At 43.9% G+C, this 22068-nt stretch overlaps 1 protein-coding gene across 3 annotated transcripts in view; it reads right to left on the bottom strand.

Moving 5' to 3' along the window:
- The window catches only part of SLC35B3 (solute carrier family 35 member B3), a 34869-nt gene extending 22462 nt beyond the window's left edge, over window positions 1-12407 (bottom strand). For 2 of the 3 annotated variants that reach the window (XR_008443886.1, XM_054019106.1), the window contains exons 1-3: window positions 12224-12312; window positions 4124-4405; window positions 1464-1585 (exon numbers count right to left, since the gene is read on the bottom strand). Coding sequence is in view for 2 of the 3 variants with exons in the window: in XM_054019106.1 (XP_053875081.1) it covers window positions 1464-1585; window positions 4124-4405; window positions 12224-12235 (416 nt within the window). In the remaining variant the exon portion in view is untranslated. The other variant, XM_054019107.1, reaches the window with a different exon arrangement.
- Window positions 12408-22068: the final 9661 nt, after the last annotated feature.

Here is a 22068-nt window from a genome sequence, read left to right as displayed (position 1 = left end):
GTTTTTACCGGTGGTTACTTTTTTTGTCAAAGATATTATTCTCTTTAAAAATAAGCTTAACAAATTAAAAGTTCTGTGTAACCTGATAAATCTGACTTCATTTTAGAAATACCTCTAATTTAGAATGTCAGCGTTGAAAATATAATGCATGTTTAACTGAAAAGTGTACCGTGAACAAAAATTTTATAGGATCTCAGCTGAGGATCACTATTGGTGGGAAGAACTGGGGAGGAAAATAACTCATGTTTAATTTTAAAAATCAAAAAGCCGACTGTTCTGAGATGTTAGCGTGTGTGTGTGTGTGTGTGTGTGTGTGTGTGTGTGTGTGTGTGTTCGCGCGCGCCAAATTTGGAGACTCAGTTGAATCAGAAAATTGTGAAACAGATTTCAGTGCTGCTGTAAGTGCAAATTTCAACATAACTAACTATGGAGTCACTATCAATGCTTCCATAAATCATATTTCATAAATTATTGGAAATACATTGTGTAATGTGAATCTGAAAACAATGAAATAAAACTGAAAAATACAATGAAAAAAATTGAAGTAAATGAAAGGGTCTGGTCTAAACAGCTGCATCTCCAACCAACCTCAAAGTTCCTAAGCTCCTGATCCCATAGAGACTTACGCATCTGCTTAGCTTTAAGCATTGTGTGTTCTCCCACTGACTTCAATAGGACTACTTATAGTTCTTAAAATTAAGCATGTGCATGTCCATATTTTTTTGCAGCATCAAGACCTAAATCTGAAACACTAGCCTTTTGCTTACATAGTACAGTACATACAATATAATACTAATGTACTTGTTCTGCAACCTCTGAAATAAATGTATAAGCACAATAACAAAATATATTAACCTGTACACTCAAATATGTAGCATCATATCCTAATATTCATTAACATGGGAGTGTCAATTTAAAAGGTTCCTAACAAAGCATCAAGAATTAATGATACTTAAAACTTTTTAACTTGTGTGTGTGTATTTTTTATTTTTTTTTAAGTCAACCATTGGTGCCAGTGTTCCATTTCACAAGTCAGGCATAATAAATAGGAACAAAGGACACGAGTATATGGTTGAAAACAAACAGTGATGTATATCTTCAATTGCAAATCCACTCATCAAATCATACTATATTTTATCTTATCACTATCCATACAAATCTACTCAATTATCTGTGAAATAACAGCAAATATTCATACACAAATTATGGAAGTCAGATTTATCAAATATCAGAGGGGTAGCCGTGTTAGTCTGAATCTGTAAAAAAACAACAGAGAGTCCTGTGGTACCTTTAAGACTAACAGAAGTATTGGGAGCATAAGACACATCTTGCATCTGAAGAAGTGAGGTTCTTACCCACGAAAGCTTATGCTCCCAGATTTATCAAACTGATTGCCTCATCAAAACTTTTTAACTTAGCATAACTTAAATGTGTTAAAGGATACATCACTTAAAAATACATACCGTCTCCTTTTATCCTGAATAAGCTGCAGTTCTATTAGTCCAAAAATGGAATAAAACCCAAATTGCACTAAAGTAAGGTACCAACCAAAGGGCTTAAAACCCTCCACTGAAAATATCAGTTCCTATAAAAACAAAAAACAGACACATACCAACTGTTAAATAAAACTTAATTAGGCGACCTATTTTCTCAATGTGAATATGCAGTTATCATGCTTTTAAGTTACAAAGCAATAAGTAGAGAGGACATGCAGTATACATAGCTTCCAACTATTGGAGAGGCAGCATTTAAAGACTGAAAAAAGAGGGCCACATTTATTGCTGTCTTAATTCCACTGAATTAAAGTGATTCATCAGTGATTGGCATTTGGCCCATAAACATTCATCTCAAATTGAGAGGGCTTCATGGCTGCTTTTAACTTGGTTTTCAATTCATTTTACTCAGTATTTGACGGTTTCTAGACAGCACTCTCAAATGACTCATAAAAGATTAAGTACAAATTGTTAACATTAACTTAGTAAATTTCTCTTTTAAATAGTAATTCTAATTTCTTAGGAATCTACAGACATTTAAAACAAGAGAGTAATGTGTTATGGAAAAACATACACACTGTCTAAAGAATTATGCAGATGTATCCATTTTAGCCAGAGCTAGCAGCAAGACTGATAGTTAAGACTGATACCTTCCATTATAAGACCCTGTTTTCAATTACTAATAACTTTGCCAAATTTAACTATTTGGGCTGCAACTTTCCATGTCAGGTGTTGCCTCAGACTGTTTTTAAATTTCAGCAAAAGTTTTCCTATTATCTCTGAGAACAAGGTTGGGAAAAATGTTTTGCCAATGTTTAAAAAAACCCAAAACTATTATTTTGGTGAGAAGCTCTAGCACCTCCACACTTTGGAGCAGGAATTAAAAATATGTAGTCAGAGTTTAAGGCCAGGAGGGAACCACCAGATCATCAATCTGACCTAGAGTATATCACAGGCCACCTACACCATCCCCAGCACCCGCATACTAAATACAACAACTGAAATGAGACCAAAGTATTACAGCCTATAGAACACTAGACTATTATGTGCCACAGGCAGAAAACAGGAGGAACAAGGGAGCACAAATACCTGAGCCCCCCATAATGGCAGGGAAATGAAGATAGATATAGGAGAGAATCCTGGCAATTAACCCAAACCCCCACACTGCAGGGGACGGCAAGAGACCCCTAAGGTCACTGCCAATCTGACCTGGGGAAAAATTCCTTCCCAACCCCACATATGGCAACCAGTTAGACCAGGGGTCCCCTCCATGGCGCCTGCCGGGGCATCTAAGTGCGCCCGCGTACTGGCTGGTGGACGAGCATCCGCCGAGATGCCGCCTCTGGATGACGCTGCTTGTTGGCAGCATTTCGGCGACGACGCCTATTGATGTTGCCGCTTGTTGGCGGCATTTCGGGGGATGCTCGTCCGCCGCCATGGTCCTCCGTGGCTCGTCGTCTGGCGCCTGCCAAACAAAAAAGGTTGGGGACCACTGATTTAGACCCTGAGCATATGAATAAGAACCAGCCAGGCAAGCACCTAAGGCCAGGTCTACACTAACCCCCTAATTCGAACTAAGGTACGCAACTTCAGCTACGTGAATAACGTAGCTGAAGTTCGAGTACCTTAGTTCGAACTTACCTCGGTCCACACGCGGCAGGCAGGCTCCCTCATCGACTCCGCGGTACTCCTCTCGTCTAGTTGGAGTACTGCAGTCGACGGCGAGCACTTCCGGGTTCGACTTATCGCGTCCAGACAAGACGCGATAAGTCGAACCCAGAAGTTTGATCACTCGCCGCCGAACTACCGGGTAAGTGTAGACCTACCCTAAAAAAGAATGGTTGGTGTCACCTCAGAGCCCAGTTTCAGCTTGCCCAATGTCCTATCTCCAGCTGTGGCCATTCCTGATGCTTCAGAGGAAGGAGATTTAAAAAACAAAAAAAACCCTCCTCCCTGGAGTCAGTTTGGCAGATGGAGGACAGGAGCGGAAAGGTATGTAACCACTGGGGAACATTCATCTACAGAAGCTGGAAGAAAACCCAGGATACAGGAGTCATAAAATTCCTCTGCTGTCTAGAAAACAGCTGTGAAGCCCACTGCTACAGCATGCATCTCATCCCCCTCTAGTGAATGTGCAGAAAGGATAACAGTCTACTAATAGTTAGATGAAGTGGCAGAAGTCCATACTGTAGACCTAAAGGTTTCAACCCTGATGATGACCCATGTGGAGGTCATTATGGTCCCGTACAATGAAACTTTTGTTTTTTCAATTTGTTTTTGTAAAAACTTAAAAAAAAAAAAAAAAAATCACATAAAAATGTTAACATTAAAGATGCAAAGTCATGCACTAAAAAGATAAGGAAAGAAAAGAATTAAGGTAGTACAAGCATCCTTAATTAGGTCCTCTTCTGTAGCTGCATTATGATATAGTTTTTAATTATATGGTCATGTACTATTTTTTCCCTAACTTCAGTGTTTGACATTGTGTGATCTTAATGTTCTTTTAATGTAGTTTTTTTTTAAATGTATAGATTAGGACAGATTTTTAGACCAATCAAGCTACACATTGTCCAATACTGTTCAACAAAATAAACAGAGGTACTAGCATAAAATGCAAATACAGAATTTACCTGTAAATATCCATAGATTAGATAAAACATAAAAACTCCAGAAACACAAATAAAAAACTGAGTGGGTTTGTTAAATTTGCTGAGATTCATGCCGAGAACGATTATGTCATCTACTGATTTGATATGAGGTGACATGGCTTGCGATTTGGAAGGTACGCTGATCGAAATATATTTCCTTGAGGAGTTGAATTTCAGATCCATGTTTCCTAGTTCGCTGCATTCGGTGTCAATGGAATCTTCTCCTTTTTCTTCCTCTCTCTTTTTGTGTCCTTTGTTTGGAAGCTGAAAGAAACCGTAAAAGTGAGAGAGGCCACATGAGTATGGAATTCCAAACTTAAAACAGTGTACAAATAGGAAACTTAATAAAATTGCTTCACACAAAAAATTGCACATGGAAATATTTTCCAACTCAACTTCAATACTTATTGGGAATTCCTAAAAATCACAACAGTGCAGTACATGTATCTCCCCTATGATACTACTTCCTGCATAACAGATGTAATGCAAGAGGTCAAATCAGTGATAACATTATGGCACTAGTGCTAAGAATTAGTGCATGAGTACTTTATAAGGAGGCAAATGCTGTTGGCATACCCCTGACCAATGTAGCTATGCTGATATAGCTGTGTCTACACTCGGGATTATGTTGATGGAAGAATGCTTCTCTTGACCTAGCTACTGTCATTTGGGGAGGCGGTGTTTCTGCACTGACAAAATACCCTTCTGTCAGTGTAGGTTGTGTGTACACTATGGGGCTATGTTAGTATAGCCTCCGTAGTTCAGACATACACAGAGATGGAAAACCTGATCTGGACAAATATTAAGTCTGACTTTTTATTAGTATATTTTACTTCTTTTCTGAAACATAAAAAAGTTTAAGACCCTTTAAAATCCTTCAAAAATAGTTTGCTTAAAGTGGGGATTGATCCTTCTATTGCCTACAAAAAGCAATGGTGCACAAACCTGTCACATCAGTGTCACAGTGCTATGGTTAAGCATTCAGCACAGGGCCAAACCCAGCCCTCTTATACCAATGTTCACAGGCATGAAAACAGAATATGTTGTCATGGGATGATCCCATTACTGCTATCACACTGAAAGTACAGGTGCAGAGGTACTATGATTATGGCCAGACTACTTTATTTGCATGGCAAGGTGCACCACAGTCAATACATCTATTCCTATATGCAGAGCCTAACTGGGAAACTGGAACGAATCTTCCCCTCTACCCTTTGTTTCCAACTCTCACTTTTGCTTGAGATTACCTGTTGGATGTTCAGGAAAAAGGGTGTGCAGACTAGGAAAAAAATCTTAGTGACTGTCCAGGAACACCAAGGTCTCAAATCTGATCACATGACAAGAATATGATGGTCCCAAAGTTTTATAACCACTATCAGTCACATGCATTCATCTCCAATTGTAGGATGAGGCATAACTGGATGAATACAGCTAAAGAGAAGGAATTTAGCAGAGTATGGGAGTGGGCAGGCAAATCATCCATTTTTTCACTTCAGTGAAGTATGTGATAACTGATGTTTGAGGCTAATTATGCATTTTTCAGCCTCAGGCAAACTCCATTGGTCAACTGCTGCTCCCAGTCAATTGCTGCACTTTTTAAGGGCAGGTCACAGCTAGTTCAGCCCGCAGTCAGTAATTAAATTTTTATTTATCTAGACTGGTGTTTTGGTTATTCCAGCCCAACGGTATTTTTTCTCACCGGAGTATCTACCAAAAGCCATCATCCCAATGCTCCTTTATGGCAATCATTTATCCTGCTAAAGGAAACTGAATGAGACTCCCTCCAGGAGTCAGTCAATGCTGCTCATTTAACAACATAGGCCAATAATTAAAGTGTTATGAGAGCTACTATCTTCACCAGAAGAGAAATAGCGTGCCAGATTGTAGTACTCAGTCTAAACTTCAGGCCCAGACAGCAATTTAGTGTGAAGGCCTTTATAAACTAATATGCACTGCCACTGTCTCAGTTGGTGTCTTTTTGTCAATCTCTCTTCCTCCTATTGCAGATCTCTCTTGCTTTTCCCCCCTTCAACACCAGTACAGTATAACATGCCTTGTGGATCAGGGGGAAGCATTTCTGCAGTAAGGAGCAGCAGCCATTAGCTAAAAGTAGGGAGTCATGTTCCATCTAAACGACGCCAAAACAATATAATATAATAGGTTGTTAAGAAAGCATTCTAGCCCTAAGGAAGCATATAGCACAAACAGTGACCAGATAAACAGACAGACATTAAGATGTTTAAAGGAAAACTTTTCAAGATAACATACTGTCTGGCAGAACCACTTAGCAGTTGCAGTTGGGAAATCTATACTTCCCTTTTGTTTGACCTTTAATTGGTTCTGTCCTTCGTTAGTTGCGTAACTGATTTAGCAAAATTTAAATTGACTCTAGTATGTAAAAGGTAGTGTGCTAAGACTGGCGAAGAACATTATTTCGTAATACTTTAGTTTAAATGATTGGTTAAGGTATACATAAGCAGAACTTAAGTTTGACTATATAAACTGGGCTCCAAGAAGAAATTCTTTGGAACCTAATTCTGGGACACAGCCCAAGATCAAAGCTGCCAAAACTCAATACCCTGCATGATCATTCTGTGCAGAAGTTGGAGCCACAGACTATCCAATTCCGACTGACCATCGGGAAGAGATCACCAGCTTTATCAGGAGTGGTGAGCACTGTATTCTTGGCGTGTGTGTTCTGTTCATCAACTGCTTATAAATTCAAGTTAAGGATTTACTGTGTAAAGGCTCTTTTGTTGGGAAAAGGTCCGGCCAACCTGAAGAGGGTTACGCCGAGCCCACAGAAGGGTAGGGGTGGGTGCCCTAGATTGTGCGGGTAACAATGTGAGATATCTCAACTTTAGTATGGTTTATGATACTGTCTCATAAGATCTTATAAACAAACTAGGGAAATATAGCCTAGATGAACCTACTATAAGGTGGGTACACAAACGCTTGGAAAATTGTACTCAGAGTAGTTATCAATGGTTCAGTCAAGCTGGAAGGGCATATTGAGTGGGATCAGTCCTCTGTCTGGTTCTCTGCAATATCTTCACAAATGATTTGGATAATGGCATAGAGTGTACACGTATAAAATTTGCAGATGATACCAAGTGGGGAGGGGATGCAAGCACTGTGGAGGACAGGATTAGAATCCAAAATGATCTTGACAAACTTGAGAAATGGTCTGAAATATATAGGATGAAATTCAATAAGGACAAATGCAAAATACTACACTTAAGAAGAAATACTCATTTACAAAATGGGAAATGATTGCCTAGGAAAAGGGTCTTGGAGGTTAACGTGGATCACAAACTAAATGAGTCACCAATGTAATACCATTGTGCGCACACACACACACACACATACACACAAAATAAAGCGCAAACATTATTCGGGGATGCATTAGTAGGAGTTTTGTAAGCAAGACACAAGAAGTAATTCTTCTACTCTACTCAGCATTGATAAGGCCTCAACTGGAGTACTGGGTCCAGTTCTGGGCACCACACTTTAGGAAAGATGTGGATGAATTGGAGGAAGTCAAGAGGAGAGCAACAAAAATTATTCAAAGTCAACATGACCTACAAGAAAATATTGAAAAATTGGGTTTGCTTAGTCTGGGGATGAGAATACTGAGGTGGGAGGTAACAGTCTTCAAGTATGTACAAGGTTATTATAAAGAGGAGGGTAACAATTGTTCTTATCCACGGAAGACAGGAAAAGAAGTAATGGGCTTAAATTGAAAAAAGGAAGATTTAGATTAGATATTAAGAAAAACTTGATAACTATAAGGGTAGTTAAGCACTGGAACAAATTACCTAGAGCAGGGGTTCTCAAACTGTGGGTTGGGACCCCAAAGTGGGTCACGACCCTGTTTTAATGGGGTCGCCAGGGCTGGTGTTAGACTTGCTGGAGCCCGAGCCCTACCACCTGGGGCCGAAGCCAAGCCAAGGGCTTTGGTTTCAGCTTCAGCCCTGGGCGGTGGGGCTCAGATTGCAGGCCCCCTGTCTGGGGCTGAAGCCCTGGGCTTCGGCTTTATCCCCCCAGCTCCTGCATGGGGTGGTGAGGCTTGGGCTTCGGCCCCCTCCACCCAGGGTGGCAATGCTCAGGCGGGCTGAGGCTTCAGTCCCACCTCCTGGGGTTGTGTAGTAATTTTTATTGTCAGAAGGGAGTTGCAGTGCAATGAAGTTTGAGAACTGCTGACCTAGAGGTTGTGGAATCTCTGTCACTTGAGGTTTTTAAGAACAGGTTAGACAAACACCTGTTAGGGATGGTTTAGATAATAATTAGTTCTGCCTCAGTGTAGGAACTGGACTAGATGACCTATTGAGATCTCTTCCAGTTCTACATTTCTATGGATTCAATATGTGTACATAGCCCTTGCCCAGCAAGAGCTGCCAAACTAATCCCACCTGGTTTCACTCCCCGCCACAAACTGGACCACAGAGGATGTGATATGTCCAGACAGAGCCAGGATACTAGACTAGTTCAAGGAGTCCAATTTTCAATTTATGTCTCTTTTCCCTAAGTCTCTCAGCAAGCAGTGGAGGACTGCATAAATGTCTAGTTTTGTACAGAAAGATTCCTTTCTGGCCCAATCCAAACAGAGCCACGACTAATCACACTTACTGCTACTATTCAGGCATGTGCCGCAATAGGTTAAAGAGGACCAGAACAAGCATGGTTTTGCCTTAGGAGAATTTCAGAAGTGCAGGAGGGACCATAAGAAAGATGATTTTCTGCAAATCTCTTGCTAGCTATAAAGTTTATAACAATACAGAAACTACATCCTTTACCACTGCTTTAGATATTAACAGCAATTACACTAGCAGAGAAACAGAACCCTGAAATTAGGTCACAAAAAGTAAATAGAAGAGGAGCTGATTTTAAAATATTTTATTTTCTAATAATTTAAGGCAGTATTCTGTTACTGAGCTTGGATTTAAAGATTAATACTATTTTAAGATAGTATTAATCAACCATAATGTTAGTACCTGGATAGAACACACTTTCATGAAGGATACCAGAGTTACAGTGAGAAAGTGTTTGTTCTGCTCACATACAGTATTAGTTAAAAGAAGATTGTGTAAAACTCCCTTTTCTGTGTTGTTTGTTTGAGAACATGTTTTCATAAAGGAATATTCTACAGTGCCTAACATTAAGCAGAGAAATAGTAAATGCAGTAAATATTTGAAACATTCTCCACCAAATACTATTATTATAGACAACGGGACTCTTCTGAAATATATTTCTCTGAAAGCATGCAGAGCAACTGTTTTTCTAAGCAAAATATCAGGTGTCATTCTTCATCATCTACTCAAAATACTCAAAGTAATTGATCGACCTTATGAACTGCAATTTTACAAATGCCACTTACAAGCTTAAGAGGTGCTTACTCCTGGGGGAAATCTGCACCCCTGCGTGCACACAGGATTCATGTCCTCTGCAGAATTCTTTGCTTCTTTACAGAAAAATGACTTCTGATGGGGAAGCAAAGGAAAGCCGCAAGAACAGTCACGCACCCCTCCTCAGCAGCACGGGCATGTTGTTTTGGGTGCCCAGCACAGCCGACGGAGAGGTAAATCATTCCATGGGAGTGGGAGGGGGAGGGCAGGCGCCAGGCTGTGGATGCCACGGCCAATGGTTTTTACCCTGTGCTAGGCTCAGTTGCTAGCCCCAACTGGGCAGGGAAGGATGGGACTTCCTCTTCCCCTGCAAAGAGTGGTTGGGGCCAGGAGAAACCTCTCCCTGCTGCAGGAAGCTCTGTTCCCCACCCCCATTGCTCCTCAGCTGTGGAGGGAAGGGTCACTGTACAGGGAGCTGCTCCCCCATCTGCCCAATCCCTGGGCATCCGGACTCCCACCCCATCAAGTCTCACCCCCTGTCAAGCCCTTCCCCCTGCATCCCAACCCTCACCCCAGCCCCCAGACCACCCCTTTACCCCACTGAGCCTCAACAAGCTGCATGCAGATCCTCACACCCTGACCCTCCTTACTGAGCCCAAACCACCTTCACTTGGACTCCCTCACAGAGTCCCATTCCCCCTGCACCTGGAACCCCCAACAAGCCCCTGAGCATCCAGACCCCCCTCCCGCCCCCACAGAGCCACCCACACCCAGACAGTCCACACAGAACCCTCTCATCCATACCTGGATTTCCATACCCCAGCCCCTCCACACTTAGATCCTACCAGGCTGAGCCTACTTGCCCCACACCTGGATCAGGGACAAGGGCTAGGCATGCCTGCGAGACTCTGTCCCTCTCGCTCACTATCTTGGTGCACCCAGCACAGAGGGGCAGGACTGGCCCTTGGGCTGTGTCAGGGTCTGGTGCAGCCTCACCGTTGAGTCCATGTCCTCAGGGTGGAAGGTGGGGGGCTGTAAGGTGGTCTCCTACCTCTGTGGGGGCCTGTGCCATTGCCATGCTGGAGTCTCCACATTTATTGTAAAATAAAATATGCAGAATTTTAAAATATTGTGTGCAGAATTTTAATTTTTTTGGCACAGAATTCTCTCAAGAGTAAAAGCTTTCCCAAACCACATGTTCAACATTCCATTTTTTGACTCTTCATTTTATTTAAAATGACTGAAATGCTTCCCCTTGCAAAAATGGTTTGCTAAAATAAAATATCCTCAAGCAAGTTTTTGCCAGGAGCAAAGCTGAGCTAAACCTAAAAATAAGAGAGACTTTAAACTAAGCTCCAGTGCATAATTAATATTAGCAACTGTTAATCACATGTCTGGAGCACCTATTGAAAATAAAAATCAAAACAGAAATGATGTTTTTTCCCCTCTATCTATGCAGGCAGGAGGGCAGAAGATATTTTTTATCTTCTCTGTGTCTTGGTGGATCGGAGGGGGGGGAGGGGGAGGATCAGCATCCCGTTTTTGAAAGTGTCTATCTTAAAGGGACAGTAGACACACAAGTTGGGTCAGGTAATATCTCTTATTGGACCATCTTCTGTTTACTCTTGTGGTCCCTTCTGACCCTATGATTCTGTTGGTGAGAGAGAGAAGCTTTTAAGACACTTAAGAGCTCTTCTTTAGCTCTGTGGCTCAAAAGCTTGTCTCTCTCGCCAACAGAAGTTGGTCCAACAAAAGACATACCTCACCCACCTTGTCTCTCTAAAATCCTGTGACCGACATGGCTACAACACCGCTGCATTAAAAGGACACTATCAGCTTTAGGCTAGGTCTACACCACCACTTATGCCACTCATGTGCGTGAATACAACACCCCCTTGAGCAACATAAATTACACCAGCACACGTGCTAGTGTGCACAGCGCTCTGTCGGCAGGTGAGCCATACCCACCGACATAGCTATTGCTGCTCATTGGGGGTGGATTAATGATGTCAATGGGAGAGCACTCTCCCACTGGCATAGAGCAGCTACAGGAGAGATCTTACAGTGGTCCAGCTGCATAGGTCCAGCTGTAAGGTCTCTAGTGTAGACACAGCCGTAGTGAATTACAGAAAAACACTGGGAAGCAGATTCAGGTAATATACCTGCCCCCCCTTCCCCTCCAGTCTGTGTATGTTTTAAGTCACAGGTTCCTCATTCTTCAAAATGTTTTTTCTCTCCCATGCTGTTATGTGACAGATGTACACAGAGCAGAAGAAACTGCCTGACTTTATAGGGGAAACACTGAAACTCATATGCAAAGTGGAGTCAAATCCAGAAAGTACCCGAGGAAACAAAAACAAGTATTGCCTCCAATTTCTTTTAGTTCCAGTACTGGGGGGGAGACGAGAAAGGAAGGCGGCACTTGTGGCACACGACTAGATGAAGCCTTTACAGAAGCGGTGCAATGCCTGGACCGAGAGGCCCCCGCCCCGGCAGGAAGCTCCGCAATTCGCCGGACACCAGCAGCGCCACCTCGGTGGGGTGGGAGGTGTCACCTGGGAACGCTGCTGCGGGGGCCCGGCGCGGGGAGGCCCAAGGCCACCGGACCGGCCGCGTCTCACTGCGCTCGGGCTCGTCCCGCTCAGCCCAACCCCCGGCGCTCCGGGGGGCAACGGCCCAGCGGACCCCCCGCCCCCAGCGGGGCCGCGCCCGCGTCCCTTCCCCCGCCGCGTCTCACCGCTCCGCTCATGGCCCCGGCTCCGGCCCCGGCCCACGCCGCCTTCCGGGAAGCGGCCCGGCCCCGCCCACGCCCCGGGGGGAGCGGACCAATACCTGCTCGCGCCCCGTGCGGGGGGGGGGGGGGGCGCGGCGGCTACTCGCCTCTTCCTCCGCCTGCCGCCGCTCTCCCCTCGGCGCCGAAAATGGCGGGGGCTGGCATCTGTGTGCGAGCGCCGAGCGCATCGAGCCAATGGGCCCCGTGTCCTTGTCCCCGCCCCAGCCGGCGCAGCCAAGAGCCTCCAGCGAGCGCAGGAGGGGAGCCCCCGCCCGCACGCGGGGGGAGTCGGGGGACCCTCCAGCAGGGGAGACCCACGCACAGGGGCGCTCCCATAGAGGAAACCCGCTCCATGAGAGGAGATCCCCGTGTAGGAAACCCCCCAGAACAGGAGCCCACCGCACACATACAGGGGACCCCATCTAGGAACCCCTCCAGGAGAGGTGACCCCTCACCCCATATAGGGACACTCCACCCAAGAGAGGAGGCCCCACCCGGGGCACCCTGTATAAGAACACCCCCTAGAAGAGGAGACCCTTACACCTGGGGGGAACCCCAGATAGGAACCCCCTGGAGCGGTGACCCCACAAATGGGGGAACCCCATATAGGAACACTCACCAGTTGAGGAGACCCCCTCCCACACACACACTGGGGGGCGGGGTACCCTTGCACTGTACCTGGACACACAGCCTGGTGGCTGGCTGCTCTGCACAGTGTTAACTGTGCATAGAGTGACCAGACAGCAAGTGTGAAAAATTGGGACGGGGTGGGGGGTAATAGGCACCTATATAAGATAAAGTCCCAAATATCAGGATTGTCCCTATCAAATCGGGACATCTGATCACCCTATCTGTGTAGGACCCCCACACCCTTGCTCTGGCTGTGCCTCCACATGCAGGCAAGGCTCCCCCCAGCTTTCAACTAGGAAGGCAAGTGGTGGTTCACTTGTTTTTGTTTTTCAACTGAGATCCACCTCCTTGTATAATCCCAACCTAGGTTCAGTTTAGTGTACCGAGTCGAGGTGAATATATATGATGGGGAGGCCTAGGGTTTACCACACCCAGTTAGGTATTGAGTTTACAAACACCAGTCTTACAAACTACCAACTAGATGAACCATTTTTCCAAACTGCAGGAGGGGGAATATCTCATAACAAAAGTGATGTCAATGAGGAACACGTTGACAGCCCTTTACCTTCTGATTCCTTCAGTGCATCAGAAATTGCTTCTCAGTGGTGTGCAGGATGAAAATTATGCAATGCTGGGTACCGTACTGCAAGTTCTGCACTGTACCTACTGTAATTTTCACTTTTATGAATTTCTCGATCCCCAAATAGTTCATAAAATAGAGCAGTGGTTCTCAAAGTTTGGTACTGGTGACCCCTTTCACATAGCAGGCCTCTGAGTGTGACCCCCCCCCCTTATAAATTAAAAATACTTGTTTATATATTTAACACCATTATACATGCTGGAGGCAAAGCGGGGTTTGGGGTGGAGACTGATAGCTTGTGACCCCCTATGCAATAACCTCACGATCCCCTGAGGGGTCCCGACCCCAGTTTGAGAGCCCTTGAAATAGAGGGTCTGCTGTAAAACTACCATTACATCCATGTTTCCTTCTCTAGACTAGGATTTGACTATAGCTAGTGTAAAACCTCCCTTTTCTGGCAAAGACATACCCCTAGCATAAGTGCAGAGTAACATCTTCAGATCAGTTCTAGCATACAAGATAAGCAGGTGTTAACCCTGCACCTATGGTAGAAAAAATGTCTAGTTTAAGCTCAGATTGCGCTAGCACTTTAGCTAAGACCTACCTAAATTTAGCTACTTGTCCTAGAAAGAAAAGGTGGGTGAAGTAATATCTTTTATTGGACCATCTTCTTACTAGTCAAAGACAAGCTTTCAAGCTCCCCGGAGCTCTTCAGGTCACCAACAGACGTTAACCCAAGTCGAGTCCTTTCTCTTTGAGGTACTGCTTGACCTCCAGAATGAAACTTCACACCTCAACTGCTAGCAGAGCACCTCACCCTCCCTGATTGAACTAACCTCGTTATCTCCATACTGATTTATACCTGCCTCTGGAGATTTCCATTACTTGCATCTGAAGAAGTGAGGTTCTTACCCACGAAAGCTTATGCTCCCAATACTTCTGTTAGTCTCAAAGGTGCCACAGGACCCTCTGTTGCTTTTTACAGGCTCAGCTGTTTTTCAGGAAAGTTAAAGCAGTATTTTGTTATTATTAACAAGATTTTGTCCCCCCCTTGAGATCTGAATACATTGAAGAGGGGCAGATATTCTATTCTATTACAGATAATAGATCACCAACATGAGGCTGTTTTTACAAAAGTCACAAGATGTAATTAGCTGTTCAGAGAGCATCAGACTTCTCTGCTATTACATGAAACAAAAAACAATAAAGCAACAAAAACTTTGAAAAGCAGTTTAATGAAGGTACCAAAAGGCAAACAAATGAGCACATACATTTGAGGATACAGCATCCTAAAACAAACAAAACAACAAATAAATACCTGCTTAGAAGAATGACCTTAGTCACAAAAAAGCAAAACAAGATAGCTAGAAACACTGTCACAGGGAAATATGGATAGATAGTATTACTTTAAAATTAATACACAAAGTAAATATTAATAATCCATATCAAGATGGGATTCTGCAGGAGGTCTGTGACAATGTGCTATTTTATCTTAAAAACAAACAAGGCTGGTTTTTACTGGATGAAAGAAAGAAATGTTGCTAGTTACACAATATAGTGGAGTCGCATGTTATGCGGGGGTTAGGTTCTAAAGTCAGCGTGTAAGGCGAAAATTGCGTATAGTCAAAATTACCCTTGAAAATCCCTTAAATCACCCATAAAGTACAGTATACTGTACATGGTTTTGTGTACAGTGTACAACTCTGTACAGTAATATGTATAATGTATACAGTAATGTACAGTATATAATACAGAGTACATATGCAAAATATAATTTTACAGTACTGTATTTTTAATTACAGGGGGTAATTACAGGGAGTCGTCAGGGCTTGATGTTGATCCAGGGGACGGAGGTGACGGAGAGCTTGGGTGACGGAGAGCGAGTTGTAGACAAAGTGGTTGGCTCTGGTTCAGCTCGAGAAGTTGATTGTGTAGGCTCATCTGCTGCTGGTTGTTTTTCCTTGAAAAACATGGTGATCGGCAACTGTCGTTGTTGTCTCTCGAGCTGTTCAAACATTTCTTGATACGGTCTCAAATCGTCCGTAATACTATGTGTGATTTTGAGACTTCGTTCCATAGAGGGATTGTATTCAGAAATTAAATCATTCAAGTGTTTTGCTGCTTGGAACACTTCAGCAAATTTATGAAGATTCCAACTTGCTGTCTCTTCCTGTTCATCGTCATCATCTTCGTCTTCTGTAGACGATTTTATCAGTTCCTCTAACTCTTCGTTATTCAATGTTTCTCTCTGGCCCTCAATTAATTCCTCAATTTCTTCCTCAAGGATGTCGACGAAGCCATTACCACCCACTTGCCTGGCCACCTGAACAATGCATTTCACTTCTTTGTCAATTGTCGGGAAACCCTTAAAATCATTCACACATTCTTTCTATAGGTTTTGCCAACATGCATTGACTGTTTCAGGCTTGATTGCATTCATTGCCTGTTTAATATAAATGATGCAATCGGCAATGTTGAAGGACTTCCAACACGCCCTCACATTAAGATTGGGATCAGCATCCATAGCGCTATGTATGCGTGAGAACATAAGCCTTGTGTATGTGGCCTTGAAACAGCGAATCACGCCTTGGTTGAGAGGTTGGAGGATGGAGGTGGTATCCGGGGGGAGAAAGACGACTTCAACTTCATTATGCGCAAACCGGAGTGCCGCAGGTGGCCAGGAGCTTGTCTACGATCAGCAATACTTTAAAGTCGAGTCCTTTCTCTTTGAGGTACTGCTTGACCTCCAAAATGAAACACTTGTGGAACCAATCCAGAAATAATGTTGCCTTCACCCAAGCCTTTTTATTTGATTGCCAGAACACAGGCAGGAGATTTTTGTTCTTGCCTTTTAGGGCACGGGGATTTGCAGCCCTGTAGAGCAAGCCCGGCTTTATTAAATGCCCAGCTGCATTGCCACAAAACAACACAGTCACACGGCTGCTTTGAAGCCAATGGCTTGTCTTTCTGATTTCGAAACATAAGTGCGGTTGGCTATTTTTTTCCAGAAGAGCCCAGTCTCGTCAGCATTAAAAACTTGTTCCAGAAGATAGCCCTTTTCTTCTATGATTTTCTTTAATTGTTCGGGGTAGGCTTTTGCTGCCTCTTCATTGGCAGATGCAGCTTCACCAGTAGTCTGCACGTTTTTGAGGTTGAAGCGGTTCCTAAAACTGTTAAGCCAACCTTGGCTGGCTTTGAATTCCTTCTCATCAGAGGGTTGTCCCTCTTCGGCAGGAGGTTTGCACAGTGTCGAATTTCTCTCTCTCGAATCTTGATGGCACGGATGCTAGATTTGTTGCGGCCATATTTATGCGCCATGTTGGAGACCGACATTTCCTCCAGCCAGGGCTGGCTTTAGACCGATTCCCCTGAATCAGGCCCCATGCCCAGTGGTGAACTGGAGCTCCGGTAGCTGTCCGCCCTGTCCCCAACCCCAGCTCACCTCCCCCTCCTCCCCTGAACACTCCACCCCCTTTTCCTTCCCCTCCCCTGCTTCCTGTGAATCAGATGTTCGTGCGGGAAGCCTGGAAACAAGCAGCGGCAGGTAAGCTGGGGCGGGGGGGCATGAGGAGGGCTCCAGGGAGGCACGGCGTGGCCCAGTCCGGCTCCAGCCGAGCGGCTCTGGCCCGGGCCTGGCCCTGGCTCGGCGGCTCCCTCCGGCCCCAGCCCCGGGCGAGAGGCTCCCTCCGGCCCCGGCCCTGGCCAAGCGCCCCGGCCCCGGCTCCGGCTCTGGCTCCGGCCCCGACTCTGGCCGGGTGGCGCGGCTCCGGCCCGGCCCTGGCCCTGACTCTGGCCGGGCGGCGTGGCTCCAGCTCTGGGTGGCACGGCTCCGGCCCCGGCTGAGCGGCATGGCCCCGGCCCCAGCCGGGTGGTGCGGCTCCGGCCCAGCCCCGGCCCTGGCGCGGCTCCGTCAGGGGTAAGCTGCATGGTAAGAGACCGGGGCCGGGGGGGTGGGAGGGGTTGGATAAGGCAGGGGCAGGGAGTCCTGGGGATAGGAAGCGAGTGTGGGGGGGTTGGATCGGGCAGAGGTTCTTGGGGGGCGGTCAGGGGATGTGGAAGGGGGGTGTGGGTAAGCGTGGGAGTGCCGGGGATCTGTCGGAGTGGTGGTGGATGGGGTCGGGGCAGTCAGGGGACAGGGAGCAGGGCGAGTTGGGTAGGGGGTGGAGTCCTGGGGGGCAGTTAGGTTGGGGAGTCTTGGGAAGGAGTGGTCAGGGGACAAGGAGCGGGGGTGGGGTTGATGGGTTGTGGTTTCTGAGGGGGGCAGTCGGGGGCAGGACATGGGTGGGGGTCGGATCGGGGTGGGGGAATGTACTCACTGGGCGGTTCCCTACCGGGGTCTTCGGGTCTTCGGCGGTGGGTCCTTCCCTACCGGGTCCTTCGGTGGCGGAAGACCCGGAGCGAAGACCAGGAGCGCCGCCGGGTGAGTCATCCCTGCCGGGGCCCCGTCGAATCGGGCCTCACACTTCCTAAAGCCAGCCCTGCCTCCAGCATTGGAACAGATCGCTGTTTCTTCAGTTGAGCACCAGATAAAGTAGTTGGCTTGCGTTTAGGGGCCATGTTGTACGAAAAATACGTATCTTTAAACACTAGAATCACAGTCAGTGCAGCGAGATGCTCACACTATGAGAGGCACGCGGGAACTGAGACCGACTGAGGGAACAGCAGATTCACATGTCCCATCTCACGCTCACTCTGGAGCATATGCTCATTGAGTGGAATGATGGGTGGAATTGCCCGCACTATTTACAGGTAACTTCTTGTTTTTCTTTCTTTTTGCCAAGCGCGTATAGTTGAATTTGCGTAAGTTAAATGCGTGTATGATGCGACTCACCTGTAGCTACGTTTAGGCTGAAGTTGTTGAGCTATGCCAAATTTAAAGGATTAGCTCCAGAAAGCATGAAGGGGGAAAAAAAGTTATTATAAGGCAAGCCTGTTTTGGGCATAGATTAATAGGAACCAGGGAGTTAAGGAGAATACAAGGTAATTTGGGTGTTGTTCATGTTAAATACAATGTTTTAATTAATGCTGTCCCCAAAGTTATTAATGATTCACAGGAGGGAGTCCTAAAAGTTTCATGAAGACAGTATTGGTAACCCTAGGCATTAAAAAAAAAATACTAAAATTGACTTGAAAATCATGAGATTTAAAAATAATAAATTCTGGATTTTTTTATTTGTTTGCTAGTGTTGGAGCATTTAGGATTTACTTTTTCAATCTTTTCTCTGCAAGCAAGAGGGCTTATTTATTTTAATGAAAGGCGAGATTCCCAGTTAAGCTAATTCCAGCAAACTCCCAAAATCACAAGACTTGTGATAACCTTATGAGAGTTGGTAACACGGTAAAGAGCAGGGAATTACAAAATACGTGAATAGCAAATATCCATATAAAGTTATTACTGAATCTGTGTTTAAACAGTGTTTATTAGTAATTGTTTTACAGAGGATCACATAGTCTTCTCCTTTGCCATAGAAAGCTATGCAACATTCAAGAAACAAGGATCAGGCATCTGACTTAACATCTTCATTTCTCTTTCACCTTAGTTGTTTATCCAATTTGGGATTCAAAGCTGCACAAACCCTTGCTGGCTAGCCTTACTACAACCAGAATAATCAGTTTTTAAAAAAACAAATTTAATGAAAAATGAAAAGATAGAGAGAGACTAATAAGAGTTACAAAATCCCCCCATTTTGCAATTTTTAATGGGATTGTCTCTTTTATTTTTATTTTATTTTATTTATTTTATTTTTTTGTAACCCCTTTGGAAGAAACCTAAAACACTCTAGGATCTGTGCTTTGTCCACATTGTTACTTCTTGTGTGCTGATTGCTCAAATATCAGGTATATGTAGGGATTCTTTGTCTATAGAGTATTTTATGACCTTTTAGCTATAATTGCAAGGTTGGGCACCAAGATGAACTCACAATAAGAGAGAGAGGTGGACTCTAGCCAAATACCCTTGTAGCCTGGGGGAAGGTTAAGTGACTTCAGCAGTGTTAAAACAGAAGAACTTCCCAAATGCATGGAATGTCTAACAAATGTGCTGATCTGATATAATTAATTTAAGCACATGAGAACTGTTAAGGATTTGCAACAAAGTGCACAATTGATGAAATTGGGGTATGTATTGCTGGAAATGGAAGCAAAAGCCTTATGGAGGATTGAAGAACATTATTAAAAGCGTTGTAGGTGATATGAAAATGGAAGAGAGCGCACAAGCCTTTCCCCTTTACTTATTTCTCTGCTTTTCAGATATTGGGTGGATGCTGTGTGACCTGACTCAACCTTAACTGTTATTAAAGTGATATAGTAGTAGTATAGAGGCTTTTGTTTGCTAGTTTACTAGTTGCTGCAGTGTTGCATGGAATATGTCTCTGAGCTGTCAATCTACAATAGCAAACTGATTTGAGAAGAGATGAGGTATACATTTTCAAATGTGTGAAACTAATTTGTTTTTAGAAATTATGTAGCTAACTGCTGTAACTGCTTGGAAATATTTTTCTAATTTTTTATATTTAAAATGTTATTTTAAAGGCTTTTTTTTTTCTTTGAATCAAACAAGTCTAATAAATCAATGCGTATTTGATGTGGAATTGGTAGTGCCCCCCTTAGTTACTGTTGCCTCACACTTTGTGCTATAAGACTCCAAAGATTTAATCTTTATTGATCATGCTTTATCCAGGAGGTGCGGGTGCTGAGCAAGGAGACTGATCTATGCTCTCAATTCTCCCGCCTTTGCCACTCATGCAGCATGGGAGAGGAAACTCTCACTCACTTGCAGAGGGGACAAGAGCCAGACCTAGGATGAGTGACAGATTGGGAGAAGAAAGCTGTGGGGGGCAGCCTGGGAGCTGGTGGAGCAGGTTGTGGGGGAAAAACTGGGAGTGGCTGGGCTGGGCTGAGAAGCCTTGACGGGGCTGGAGACTGGGACTGGTTAGGCCAGGAGACTCGGATTGGAACAAGGAGCCTGGTGCAGAAGGGGGAGATTGGGATGAGGAGGGATGCACAAGTAAACTAAATTCTGGTATTTCCTAACTTTTGAGTGTTTGATTTTGCCATCTTAACATTCTTTTAATGTATATTTTAGACCAAAATGTACAAATTAGACTGCTTGTTCATTGTCATATAAGAACAAACCTTCGGTGCCCTGTCTATCTTTTAGGAACATGCTATTTTTTCACTCTAACATTTCACCCAAACTGGAAATTGTAAGGTAAAATAGGCATATGCTGGAGGATGTTCTCTTTAAATGGAGTCTAAATATGAACCACAAGTAGGATGTTTGTTATTGATCTCACAGATGTTTTTGCTATCTGCAGTATGAACACAGATATAGAGTACTGATAAAGCCAGAAAGCAAATTACATTTTCTCTTATAGTTTTTTTTAAAATGAAGTTAGGGTTTATGAAAGTCACTGTATTCACACCTCTGGAGAGCAAAGTTCTCTTTTTATCCATAAAATGGATATTGTACAGCACAAGCAGCGGCAGTGGAAGTATTAAAGCTCTGCAAGTTCCCACACTGTCAACCAGTGTGCCTCATTCTTGGCTTGGAAATGCCAACTCAAGAGATAAGCGGGTAGCTCAGTCTCTGCACACGTTCGTTTCTTGGTCTCCCTGCTAAAATTGCTAGCAAGGGTGCCAACGGAGAAGGTGGCATTAGTGATATGAATTTTGGTCCACTGGGATTAGGATAGAGTGCACCAAATTCACATGGCCTGGGCCAGATCTTAACTTGTGCATATCATAGTCTTGCTATGAACATTCCATATATGTCTATGGTTGAGAGAACCAATAATAGCTTTGCTTTAGTTAATTTGCTACCGATTGAATACGGTGTGTGCAGTTGATGGGTTCATACCACGTTACAACCAAGGAATTAGAAACAGACAAGCAATGAAAAGTGTGAGTGAATGTTTCTGAATGAAATATGTTTATAAATTACTTGCATTTAAGGAGAGAAATTGATACCTAAAATGTAATTTACAATGGACTAAATGACAGAGTACTGAGATTCAAAACCATTCACTCATACTTCTCATTGCTTGTGTGTTTCTAATTCCTCAGTTATAAAATGGTATAAACTCATCAACTGCACACACCGTATTCAACTGGTAACAAATTAGCCAAAGCAAAGCTATTATTGGTTTATTGTAGGGTTGTCAAGCGATTAAAAAAATTAATTGCGATTAATCATGCGATTAATCGCACCGTTAAACAATAATAGAATACCATTTATTTAAATATTTTGGACGTTTTCTACATTTTTAAATATATTGATTTCAATTACAACACAGAATACAGTGTACAGTGCTCACTTCATATTTATTGTTGATTACAAGTATATGCACTGTAAAAAAACAAAAAGTATTTTTCAATTCACCTAAGACAAGAACTGTAGTGCAATCTCTATATCATGAATTGAACTTACAAATGTACAATCATGTACAAAAAATACTGCATTCAAAAATAAAACAAAGACCACTCAGTCCTACTTCTTGTTAAGCCAATCGCTCAGGCAAACAAGTTTGTTTGCATTTGCAGGAGATAATGCTACCCATTTCTTGTTTCTAATGTCACATGAAAGTGAGAACAGGCATTC

Source organism: Malaclemys terrapin, chromosome 2, assembly GCF_027887155.1.
Source record: "Malaclemys terrapin pileata isolate rMalTer1 chromosome 2, rMalTer1.hap1, whole genome shotgun sequence".
Taxonomy (NCBI): Eukaryota; Metazoa; Chordata; order Testudines; family Emydidae; genus Malaclemys; species Malaclemys terrapin.
Note: the sequence above shows the minus strand (reverse complement) of the source record. Positions and strands in the feature narration are given on the sequence as shown.